The sequence below is a fragment of the Bos javanicus genome, chromosome 16 (assembly GCF_032452875.1).
Source record: "Bos javanicus breed banteng chromosome 16, ARS-OSU_banteng_1.0, whole genome shotgun sequence".
NCBI classification, from domain to species: domain Eukaryota; kingdom Metazoa; phylum Chordata; class Mammalia; order Artiodactyla; family Bovidae; genus Bos; species Bos javanicus.
The window spans coordinates 1,619,312-1,632,029 of record NC_083883.1 but is presented as its reverse complement, the minus strand read 5'-3'; the positions used below and the strand labels follow the sequence as shown (position 1 = coordinate 1,632,029).

General features: G+C 48.3%; 1 protein-coding gene across 1 annotated transcript; it reads left to right on the top strand.

The window, feature by feature from the left end:
• The first annotated feature begins 2,503 nt into the window (after positions 1-2,503).
• Positions 2,504-12,626, top strand: CHI3L1 (chitinase 3 like 1). The gene is made up of 10 exons (XM_061381875.1): positions 2,504-2,643; positions 2,868-2,897; positions 3,781-3,982; positions 4,501-4,557; positions 5,327-5,477; positions 7,419-7,540; positions 10,335-10,458; positions 11,022-11,204; positions 11,704-11,820; positions 11,994-12,626. The coding sequence occupies exons 1-10, from the start codon at positions 2,595-2,597 to the stop codon at positions 12,132-12,134; spliced, it is 1,176 nt and encodes a 391-aa protein (XP_061237859.1). The 5' UTR covers positions 2,504-2,594; the 3' UTR covers positions 12,135-12,626.
• Positions 12,627-12,718: the final 92 nt, after the last annotated feature.

Genomic DNA, 12,718 nt, shown 5'->3' with positions numbered 1-12,718 from the left:
GTCTGAAGGATGTGTAAGTGTGTTAAGTTGAGAATATGCAGATTATGACCTGCAGACCGAGGAGGCACGAGCCATGCACACAGGGTGGGCAGGAGGCTCCTTCACTATCAGCTACGACTTTGGGGAAATGAAAACCCTGGGGCTGTTTTGATTGAAGGTACGGTTTCAATACACAAAGAAAGTGAAGTGACAGGATTACTTACAGACTCCAGAAACAGAGGAGGGAGGCATACAAGGAGCTGGGGCCAGTGCAAGGAGCAGTGATCTGTCCTAGGTCACAAGCCGGCAGGAGACAGAGAGCAAGCACCTTTTACTTACAAGGTGGTTGAGGAGCACCACTTACTTTTCGAGGGCTCAACTTTAAAATTTTATATTAAAAGGTGCCCAGGGAAATGCAAAGCAGGACCTTGTGGCTGGAATCCTAAACTCAGGTTCTTATCTAAATTGCCAGATTCTGGGTGTGAGTAGAGTTGTCATACTGCAAAATGCTTAGGCAGCAACTCAAATAGCTGCCTCATCACAAGAAATGATGCAAACATGGAGTTCATGCTGCTTGTTGTGACATGAAAAGTCCTTTGTCTCTGCCCTAAGGTTCTGTGTCTTCTGCCGGAATCCATAAGACTGGCTGTCTATCTCATTAGCTTGCAAGTAGTAGAAAATCTCAGGCCCTTCATCGTTATTGACATGCAAGTAGACGGCATATGCAAAAGCTGTGTGGTGGATGAGAGCAGAGCAAATATAAGAAAGTTCAAGAAGGAGGGCAGTGGGACTTCCCTGGTGGTCCAGCAATGAAAATTCTGTGCTTCCACTGGTTTCGAACCCTGGTCAGGGAACTAAGAGCCCACATGCCACGTGGCGCGGACATAAAGTAAAAAAAGAAAGATGGAATGAATGGATGGGTTACAGGGGCTGAAGCGGGCAGGACATGAGATGAGGTTGGGAGGTGCTCTGGGACCCTCGGCCAGTCATGCTGGGGCAGCCCCAGGCAATGTCTTGGCTTCTTCTGGCCACATTCATGCACGACATGTGGAACCGATGAACTGGGTTTAGGGGAGCACAGGATAAAGCTTGGGCCAATCTAAGCCTATGAAATAATTTTTAACAAAGGAGGAGAGTGAAAGTAGGTGTTTTCTTAACATCCTGCACCCTGTTATGAAAATTTTTACATACCTACCACTGTAATATTTCTATTAGACTTAGAAGAAGTCTATTTCCCAGTGCCCCAAACAAAGAAAGGTTATTATGAACTATCATTTCTGTCAATTATCTAGGGTACAAAAGAAGGCTATTTACCTTAAAAGGGTGAAGCAATGACCCTTTAGTATTCATGAGTATGACTCTGGACAAACTGCTCTCTGATCATTTCTTTCAGTGAAGAGTTGTTTCAGTTTTACAGGGAGAGGAAGGAAGAGAAGTGCACAGAGAGATAGACCTCATCAAGAGAGGGCTGTGAAACCAGCGTGGCTAACATCAGATTAGTACCGAATGTTAGTGTCAAAGTAAAGGTATCTATTGAGAAGCCCTCTGACCTCTTCCAGCAACTGGAGTTCTGAATTTTTCACTCCCTGCCTATTAATTCATTTGTAGCCTACAAAGAATGGAGTTGTCCAGGATCTTTGGATCAAAATGTATCCACAAATAAGACAAATCATGCAGAGCCTTGTTAAGAAGTTTTGTTCTTATCTGAAGAGTGACCAAAAAAAAAAAAAAAAAAAATCACTGAGAGATCTAGAAAGGGGTGGTATCATTACACTTGGGTTTCAAAAGAGAGGAGCTGAGGGAATGGGGGTTATTGATCTTCTGAGATTATCTGCTCCTGGGGGAAACTGAGTAGTCTGCATTTTTACTTCTTGGTACTTCACCGAAGCCCCAGACTTGCCAAATTCTTTCTCATTCATTGTAACTGGCATTTCAAAAGGAGGGAAAGCAGCAGCAGGTCTCAGAGTGCCACTCAGCACTTCCTACTCCTCTCTAGCTTTTCTTGTTAAACAATCAGCATGTCAGTCGCTGAAAGGCTCTCTGGCCCTCACCTTGACCTTCAGGCTGCTATGGGAAGCAGGCTTGGAGAGGAGGAGAGGAGGTCAGGCAGGGTGATGCCGGGGTCAGGGAGAGAAGAAATAACAGCCTTGTTTGGAGGTGCTGCGGGTTGCAGAATTCAATTGTGCCCAGTTTCAGCCTGGCCAAAGGCCTGGACAGAGGGCTGGAGAGGCAAAGGTAGGGGTTGCCAGAAAAACAGGGGAACTGCTGACTTTTGGAGAAAAGTGAGTGGGAGGCTGAGTCACTGGGCCCAGGAGCCCCCAGATCATCCCTCTAATGGCTGTTCTACTGGCAGATGCCTCAGGAAGACTTGGCCCAAGTTTTCAAGACTCTCCAGGGTTTCCCAATCTGCCTCTCATGGCCCACAGTGCTCCTCCCCCGCCACTTCACAGTCTGCCAGTTCCTTCACTGACACACAGCTCGGTTTCCAGTAAAGGGAGGATTGCGGTGCAGGGGAGTGGAGAAGGGTACGTATAAGAGGAAGCTGGAGGCCCAGGAAGCGTCCTGCTCAGGCAGCTGGGGAGCAGGAACCTGAAGGCACAGGAAGAGGCCGCGCCATGCCCTCCTCTGCTGCAGCCAGGATGGGGCTGAGGGCGGCTCAGATAGGTCTCTGGGTTGGCCGCAGAGCTACTGCTTGCAGAGACTGGCCTCCTACCTGCTGTGGGGAGAGGCAGTGGGCGGGAGAAGGGGTGGTGCAGAGCCAGGGGGGAGAGAGGAGGTGCCTGGTGTGAGGAGGCCCTGGATTCCATGGTGGTGGCGGGGCGGGTGCAGGGAGCAGGAGGGAGGACCAGAGGTGCTTGCAGGGGGTCTCATCCTGGATTTCCCTTCAGGTTTTGTGGTCCTGGTGCTGCTCCAGAGCTGTAAGTAACCTTCTTTTAACTCATGGAAGGTGGGGGTGTGGTGAGGGCTATATGGAAGGGAACTTGGCACTTTTCCCCAGTTTCTTCTGTGATGCAAATGGCTCAGAAACATTAGCATTTGTTAAACCAAGGTGATGAGTATATAGATGTTTATTATACTACTCTCTACTTTTCTGTATATTTAATATTTTTCAAAATTAAAAACTTTCAAAGGCTCAGGTTCAATGAAGGCTTCAACCAATAGCCTAGTGGGAACCACTAATAGGAGCCCAGGAACAGTGTGCATGAGTGATGCCCACTCCAATCAAGAGGGCAGAGAGGCCTGCTCTGCAGCAGCAGAAATTAGAAAAAGAAGAGAGCGGGAACTTTCCAGTCCACTGGGTTATTGTGTCTCAGCTAGGGGGATGGACTGAGGGGCCGGAGACTGCCATTCTGGGTGGGTTACAAGTCAGGGGTACCTTCCCCATGAAGGCAGAGAAGAGACAGGCCAGAGCCTCTCAGATCAAGGACTCCTGAAAGGCAAAGGTCTTCTAACACTGGCTGTTTGGAGCTAGGCCACTCCTTTCCTTCAAAGCCTCCAGGGAACCTTCCTTACTTGTACCAAGTCCCATCTCATCTTTATTCATTAAAGCCTCCTCACTCCATGCAGTGTTCTGTTCTTAGTCTGCAGTATATTTATATACTTTGATCTTTCCTAAGCATTTTCAAAATAGGTTTTATTTTCACCAGACAGAGAACTCCCTTGAGCCAGCTGCTTTCACTGAGAATTTTAACTATGCTCACAATTCTACCCATCCATCCCACCCCTCCCCAAAACCCCACTGGTGCTCAGCTCAGGGCCCCAGCCAGAGGGTCCCAGGGCTCACCCTAGCCTTCTCCTCAGGTGCTGCATACAAGCTGATCTGCTACTACACCAGCTGGTCCCAGTACCGGGAGGGTGATGGGAGCTGCTTCCCAGACGCCATCGACCCCTTCCTGTGCACGCATGTCATCTACAGCTTTGCCAACATAAGCAACAATGAGATCGACACCTGGGAGTGGAATGACGTGACGCTCTATGACACACTGAACACACTCAAGAACAGGTTGGGCCACTGACTAGCCAGGGCAGGAGAAAGATGGAGGTCAGGAGGGCTGGTTTCAGGGTAGAGTGCGCCTGCTCAAGGGGATGGGCAAGGTCTCCAGGACTCACTTCTGGGTAGAGAATTGGAGGGCCTTGGCTCAAATGGGAGGAAGTGATGAGGGCAGAGGTCAGGGTATAGAAGAAGCCTGCAGAAAAAGGCATAGATGAACTCCCCTGGGAGAAGGAACTCTCTCTGTCCCCTGTGGGTGCCTCTCCACAGAGAAAATGTTCATGGTTCTATTTTGCCATATCGTGGCTTCCCACTGGAGGGAACAAAAATGGGCAACACATCTCAGAATACATGCCACAAATACTTAGAAAACCTTAGAATAGTGAATTTCAAGGTTGGAAGGGCCTTGGAGGCCTGATTCAGCCTCTACCCAAAGCTAGAAGCCTACTACAGCTTCCTAAACATGGGGCCACCCCATATCATGGCAACTTCACTCAACCCCAGCCTTCCTGCCTCTCTGTGCCCCACAGGAACCCCAACCTGAAGACCCTCCTATCTGTTGGAGGATGGAACTTCGGTTCGCAAAGGTAGGATGCATCCCCCAGAGGATGATGGGATAAGAGGAAGCATAGGTTTCTCTACACCCATGGGATGAAGGTCACAGGGACCCCAGAATGGTCAGGCACAGGGACGTGAATGGTTGTCAGGAGTTTGCATCACGTGCAATCATGAAACCAGAGCCCAGAAAGGGGAAGGAACTTGCCAAGAGACACACAGCAAGATGGCAGTCAATGTTCTGATTGCTTGCCAATGCTCTTTTTACTACTTCTCAGACATGAAAACAAAGAAATTTGAGGGGATACTGTCCTAAGGGTTGGAAGGAGCAAGATGGAATGAATGGGAATTTGGGAGTGGAGACCCTGGGAGGACTTCCTGGAGTGGGTAGAGTTGGAGCAGCTTTAAAAAGAGTTAAAGTAATGGCTACAACAGCTCTCATTTATTGAGTGGTTGCTATGTGTCAGGCATCCTGTCCAACCACTATCACATGTAATCCTCATAATAGCACTGTGAGATATTACATTTATGCCTGTTTTACAGATGAGGAAACTAAGGCTCAGGTTATAATCTGCTCAAAATGGCTTGGCTACTAGGTGATAGAGCCAGGGATATCTGATTATAATGCACATGTTCTTTCTATTAATAAGATGATTAGAAGTGGGTCCTGTCCAAACCATGCCCTCCTATAGCTGTGTGAGTTCAGGCTCCCAGCTGCACATGCCCCAGAGACCACTCCAAGGGGCCAAGGCACCCAGCATTTTGGTGCTGAGCACTCTACTGTGGTGATTTTGGTTCTAGATTTTCTAAGATAGCTTCCAAGACCCAGAGTCGCAGGACTTTCATCAAGTCGGTGCCACCATTTCTGCGGACCCATGGCTTTGATGGACTGGACCTAGCATGGCTCTACCCCGGGTGGAGAGACAAGCGGCATCTCACCACTCTGGTCAAGGTGCTGGTCGGGTCGGGGAAAGGGGCAGGGAGATGGGGAGCACCAAGGAGTAAGGAGGGCAGAAGCTATCTTTGGGCATGTTCTCCCGAGGCAGGCAAAGGGAGACTAAAGCCTCCTTGCTGCAGAGTCCTGAGATCTGGGCCAAAGGTAAGACAAACAGGCCTGTGTCCTGAGGCCTGACACAGCAGGGAAGACATCCGCTGAAAACAGGGGAGGTGGGCTGGGGTTCTAAGAGGCAGCGTTCACTAACCAGGGCACCTACTCCTCACTGCCACTTAGTCGAGCATCATTGTCCTCTATTCATTCTCAAACTGACACTGCGCACTCCCGAGCATGCACTAAATCAGGGATACTCAACTCCATCTGGGGGCAGCCCAAGCATCTCTAGTTACCCTAGGGGCAGAGCAATCAAACAAATTGTTCACAGTATCAGTAACATTTGCTGGATCATAGAGAAAGCAATGGAATTCCAGAAAAACATCTACTTCTTTTTCATTGACTACAATAAAGCCTTCCACTGTGTGAATCATAACAAACTGTGGAAAACTCTTAAATAGATGGGAATACCAGACCATCTTACTTGTCTCTTGAGAAACTATGTGGGTCAATAAGCAACAGTTAGAATCTCAACAACTGACTGGTACAAAATCGAGAAAGGAGTATGACAAGGCTGTATATTGTCACCCTGTTTATTTCACTTATATGCAGAACACATCATGCAAAATGCTGGGCTGGCTGAATTACAAACTGGAATCAAGATTTCTGGGAGAAATATCAACAACCTCAGATACGCAGATGATACCACTCTAATGGCAGTAAGCAAAGAGGAACCAAAGAGCCTCTCGATGATGGTGAAAGAGGAGAGTGAAAAAGCTGGCTTAAAACTCAATATTAAAAAGAAGAAGATCATGGCATCCAGTCCCATCACTTCATGGCAAACAAAAGGGGAAAGGTGGAAGCAGTGACAGATTTCCTCTTCCTGAGCTCTAAGATCACTGTGGATGGTGACTGCAGCCGTGAGATTAGAAGATGGTTGCTTCTTGGAAGGAAAGCTATGACAAACCTAGACAGTGTATTAAAAAGAAAAGACATCACATTGCCGACAATGGTCCATATAATTAAGGCTATGGTCTTTCCAGTAGTCATGTACGAATGTGAGAGTTGGACCGGAAAGAGGGCAGAGCACTGAAGAATTGATGGTTCAAACTGTTGTGTTGGAGAAGACTCTTGAGAGTCCCTTGGACTGCAAGGATATCAAATCAGTCAATTCTAAAGGAAATTGATCCTAAATATTCATTAGAAGTACTGACACTGAAGCTGAAGCTCCAATACTTTGGCCACCTGATGTGAAGAGCCGACTCAATGGAAAAGACCCTATGCTGGGAAAGACTGAAGGCAGAGGTGAAGGGGGTGACAGAGGATGAGATAGATGGATGGCATCATTGATTCAATGGACATGAACTTGGGCAAACTCCAAGAGATGGTGAGGGACGGACAAGCCTGGTGTGTGGCAGTCCATGGGGTCGCAAACAGTCAGACACAGCCTGGTGACTGAACAGAGTAGAACAACAGACTGAACAACAATCAATATGAATCACTTTAACTTTGTGTTCTCATTTACTACCTTAAACAAAGCAGAGACCGACAGGCAAATGTCTTCCAGCTCTATCTGTGGACTAAGCGGGATGACTCTTTATTCTCATGGTCCCTGCAGGACAAAGAAAAATGGAATATTGATGAGTACACATGGGGTGTAGGGATGAGATCGGCCCGAACTGTTTTTAGGAAAAGGATGGGTGAGCCTGCAGATGGGACCACTTTATCATTCCCACTAAGCTCCGGTCTGGTTGGAGATTACAGCAGACAGGGAAGGCCAATGACATCCTCAAAGATCTTTCTCCACAAGGCTTGCTGTCACTCACCTGCCTCTCTCCCAACCAGGAAATGAAGGCTGAGTTTGTAAGGGAAGCCCAAGCAGGCACAGAGCAGCTCCTGCTCAGCGCAGCAGTGCCTGCAGGGAAGATTGCTATTGACAGAGGCTATGACATTGCCCAGATATCCCGGTGAGTCTCCTGATCTACTCTGCCTTAGCAGTCTGTGTACAATCAGAATACTGGGCTTTTGGTCCCAATTTCTCCAGAGATGAGTGACTTTGAGCAAGTCACATCACTTCTCTGTGCCTCAGTCTTCCTATCTGTCAAAAGGGGTATAATAATCCCTATCTTTCCTTTTCACTTGGGATATTGTGCTGACCAGTTCAGAAAATTGCTATGAATGTATGTTTGTGGGAAAAGAAGTAGAGAGAGTTATACAAATGAGCCAGTCACTAGTCTCTGGAAGGGAAAAGCAGCAGTTAACAATACCTTTCATTTCTAGGCTGCTGGAGAGTCCTCAAGGGACTCTGTCTTGCAGAGACTCCCCTTTCTTGTCCACCTGTCCCTTCTCCTCGCCTTGCCTCCTTATGCATGTGGCGATGAGCAGTCTCCAGCCAAGCAGCTTGATTTCTTGGTGGAACAAGACTTGGATCTTAGGAAACCCAAGAGTAAGAGACAAAGACTCTTCACTCTGACTAGAATCTTCTTTAGGGTCTCAGGCACATGTAGATTCATTGTTTTAATTGCTTTAATTGATCACTTCAGTTCAGTCACTCAGTTGTGTCTGACTTTTTGCAACCCCACTGACTGCAGCATGCCAGGCTTCCCTGTCCATTACCAAACTCAGGTCCATCAAGTTGCTAATGCCATACAGCTATCTTATCTTCTGTTATCCCCTTTTCCTCCTGCCTTCAATTATTCCCAGTATCAGGGTCTTTTCAAATGAGTTAATTCTTCCCATCAGGTGGCCAAAGTATTGGAGCTTCAGCTTCAGTGGCAGCATCTGTCCTTCCAATGAATATTCAGGACTGATTTCCTTTAGGATGGACTGATTGGAACTCCTTGCAGTCCAAGGGACTCTCAAGAGTCTTCTCCAACACCACAGTTCAAAGGCATCAACGCTTCAGCACTCAGCTTTCCTTATAGTCCAACTCTCACATCCATACGTGACTACTGGAAAAAAACATAGCTTTGACTAGATGGACCTTTGTTGGCAAAGTAACGTCTCTGCTTTTTAATATGCTGTCTAGGATTGATGATAGCTTTTCTTTCAAGGAGCAAGCATCTTTTAATTTCATGACTGCAGTTACCATCTGCAGTGATTTTGTAGCCCCAAATATAAAGTCTCTCACTGTTTCCATTGTTTCCCCATCTATTTGCCATGAAGTGATGGGACCGGATGCCATGATCTTAGTTTTTTGAATTTTGAGTTTTAAACCAGCTTTTTCACTCTCCTCTTTCATTTTCATCAAGAAGCTCTTTATTTCTTCTTCCCGAGTGGTGTCATCTGCATACCTGAGGTTGTTGATATTTCTTCCAGCAGTCTTGATTCCAGCTTGTGCCTCATCCAACCCAGCATTTCACATGTTGTACTCTGGATATAAGTTAAATAAGCAGGGTGACAATATAGAACCTGACATACTCCTTTCCCTATTTGGAACCAGTCTGTTGTTCCATGTCCAGTTCTATTGCTTCTTGACCTGCATATAGATTTCTCAGGAATCAGGTAAGTTGGGCTGGTATTCCCACCTCTTTAAGAATTTTCCACAGTTTGCTGTGATCCACACAGTCAAAGGCTTTGGCATACTCAATAAAGCAGAAGTAGATGTGTTTCTGGAACTCTCTTGCTTTTTCGATGATCCAACAGATATTGGAATTTGATCTCTGGTTCCTCTGCCTTGTCTAAATCCAGCTTGAATATCTGAAAGTTCACAGTTCATGTACTGTTGAAGCCTGGCTTGGAGAATTTTGAGCATTACTTTACTAACGTGTGGAATGAATGCAGTTGTGCGGTAGTTTGAACATTCTTTGGCATTGCCTTTCTTTGGGACTGGAGTGAAAACTGACCTTTTCCAATCCTGTGGCCACTGTTGAGTTTTCCAAATTTGCTGGCATATTGAGTGCAGCACTTTCACAGCATCATCTTTTAGGATTTGAAATAGCTCAACTGGAATTCTATCACCTCCACTAGCTTTGTTCATAGTGATGTTTCCTAAGGCCCACTTGACTTTACACTCCAGGATGTCTGGCTCTAGGTGAGTGATCACACCATCGTGGTTATCTGGGTCATGGAGATCTTTTTGTGTACATCTTCTGTGTATTCCTGCCGCCTCTTCTTAATATCTTCAGCTTCTATTAGGTCCATATCATTTCTGTCCTTTATTGTGCCTATCTTTGCATGAAATATTCCCTTGGTATCTCTAATTTTCCTCAAGAGATCTTTAGTCCTTCCCATTCTATTGTTTCTCTCTATTTCTTTGCCTTGATCACTGAGGGTGGTCAAGTGATCATTGATCACTTAGAGGGTGGGAATGAGGTGGCTCTCAATCATTTGCCCCAAACACCTAAAGCTCATATTCATGCAATCCACCTGGAGACCCCTAATCTGTGTGTGTAGAAAGCTTACTCCGTATTACAAGGAATCATAGTTTCAGGCCATCCTTTGGTCCTGCTCTTTCCCCACAAGGCTAGTTACTGATGATATTAATCTGCTTTCTCGAAGATGAATGTGGTTGGAGAGCAGGGATTGAGATGTGCTGGAGGGCAGCTCCCAGTTGTGTCCTGGGTGCAGACAGGAAGAGCCCTGTTCTTGCTTTGAATGCTCCTGTGGGACCCTGAGCAGGAGCCTAGGTCCAGCAGCCTAGTCTGGTCACTGGGTTCTACCAGATTTTGGATTAATGACTGCCTGTTTTTCTTGCTCACATCCTGTTGGGGTGGTGTGCTTTTAAACTTTTCTCCTTGCCCTGCATCCACTCTTCTATAGACACCTGGACTTCATCAGCCTTTTGACCTATGACTTTCACGGAGCCTGGCGCCAGACAGTCGGACATCACAGCCCCCTGTTTCGAGGCCAGGAAGATGCAAGTTCTGACAGATTCAGTAACGCTGTGAGTGTCCCAAAGGAGGGAAGGCTGAGAGGGGGCCATAAATGCCTGCCGCCTGCCAGAGCCCACACACCAACCTCTCCACTGCTTAGTAATCCTGTAAGGGAGGGGTTAGGGGCCCACTTCACAGATGAGGAATCCGAGGCGCAAAGTTCATGCATCCTCCATGGCTCTGGGAACTGAGGAGGTGATATGTACATACAGAATCAAGATATCTCCTGACGGGCCTACAGGGTGAAGGCACAGGGCAGGTGGGAGAGAGCAAAAGAGGGCTGGGGGCTGAGAAGCCAAGAGTCTAGTCTAGCCCTGCCATTTGCTTGCTGTGAAATGTGAGCCAGTCACCTGATTTCTGCAACTATGAAACAGCATCTTCTCCTATACCTAAGAGGATTTCTTTGAGATGGAAACTGTACAGTGCTTTTTAGACTGACATTATAAGTTCCCGGAAGGAAGGGAATTCCAGGTGCATCTAGATCTGGAACTCCCTTCAAGGCAGCAATGGGAATTGCACGACCTTTTCCCTCCTAGACTAACTGCTCAAACTGTCCTGCCCTTCCCACACCCAGGACTACGCTGTGAGCTACATGCTGAGGCTGGGGGCTCCAGCCAATAAGCTGGTGATGGGTATCCCCACTTTTGGGAGGAGCTACACTCTGGCCTCTTCCAAGACAGATGTGGGAGCCCCCATCTCAGGGCCAGGAATTCCAGGCCAGTTCACCAAGGAGAAAGGGATCCTTGCCTATTATGAGGTATGAGCTAGGAAGAAGGTAAGATTTCCCACAGCATCGGCAGCCCTGGGGAAGGTGACCCTCCAAATCATCCTCATTTTACTCCTTTGAAAATTAAAAAAATTAAAAAAAATTCCAGCAGACTTAGCACTCTAGAGAAGAGGGAGGAGGAGGGCAGGCACATCACGTCTTCATCCCCTCTGGCCACCAAGTTGGGGCCTTCCTTTTAGCCCAGGAAAAAGCAACAGCCAAGAGGTAGGTTTTGTTTTGTTTTGACCCAACTTCTGCTGCTCTGAGTTGCCTTGGCCAGTCCTCAGTGTCAGTGGAGAGCAGCCACAGAACCCCGGGATATTTGCATCTATTTTAAGTAAAGTTGCGTGAAATCTGCAGGTTCTAGGGGCAGGTGCAACCTGCAGGATGAAGCAAGGGGCTGCAATAGATTTGGGGGGTAACATCCCCCTAGTGACCGGCAACATCTCAGCACAGCTCTCCAGCCACCCCTGCCCTGTTCTCTGCTCAGATCTGTGACTTCCTCCACGGAGCCACCACCCACAGATTCCGTGACCAGCAGGTCCCCTATGCCACCAAGGGCAACCAGTGGGTGGCGTATGACGACCAGGAGAGTGTCAAAAACAAGGTATGTTCACAAGGCCACACCCCCCAGATGAAAAGCGAGAGGGACGCCCCCTGCACCGAGGGTGGGACTTGGCTACAGGGGTGTTTCGGGTCCCAGTGTCATCTAGATAGCATGCCCCCATGTGCACCCTGGCACGGGAACCCAGCCACGCCCGCCTTGGGTCTCCCCACCAGGCACGGTACCTGAAGAACAGGCAGCTGGCTGGCGCCATGGTGTGGGCCCTGGACTTGGATGACTTCCGGGGCACCTTCTGTGGGCAGAACCTGGCCTTTCCTCTCACAAGTGCCATCAAAGATGTGCTTGCTGAGGTGTAGCCTTCTGCCCTTGGGCTCACAGTGGGGCAGAGACGCCTCTCACACTTGGCTCTGACTGACCAGAAGCCTGATCTCCTGCCCTGCTGGGGCCCCGCTGAGCCTCAGCCTCCCTTCCTTGGGCCCATGTGAGGGCCACGGCTCTGCAGTCTGAGCTCAGCTCTGGTTGAGGGGCAGGCCGGGGTGGGGCCGTGGGGCCAGCACAGCGCACAGTGCAGGGTCAGCACGTACCTGCTGACGAACAAGAATGCTCAGCAGCGCCAAGCCCGACACCGGGAGATTTCTTCCCCTTGCTTACTCTGGGGCCTGATGCCTAAGGACGCCATTTTGGCAAGCTCTGCTGCCACACAGCCTTATAAGAAGCAGCAACCACACTAATTACACTGTCTGCAAGGCCTGGCTTGAAACCTTTTCCCGGGAACATAACTGTATCTCCATCCCACTTCCCCTTGCTGGTTCTGGATCTGCTCAATAAAGCACCAGGGTTCACCCGTTGTTGGCACTTGCTTCAGTATCTGTGGCCCCACTGGGCTCACCTCCCACCTCTCTTCTGGAATCCTTTCTCTCAGACTTGGGAGCCCTGAGGT

Coding starts and splice junctions, on each gene's coding strand:
- CHI3L1 (XM_061381875.1), top strand. CDS start 2,595: ATGCCCTCCTCTGCTGCAGCCAGGATGGGGCTGAGGGCGGCTCAGATA. Junction 11,205..11,703: donor GGATCCTTGCCTATTATGAG/GTATGAGCTAGG, acceptor TTCTCTGCTCAG/ATCTGTGACTTCCTCCACGG. Junction 11,821..11,993: donor AGGAGAGTGTCAAAAACAAG/GTATGTTCACAA, acceptor TCTCCCCACCAG/GCACGGTACCTGAAGAACAG.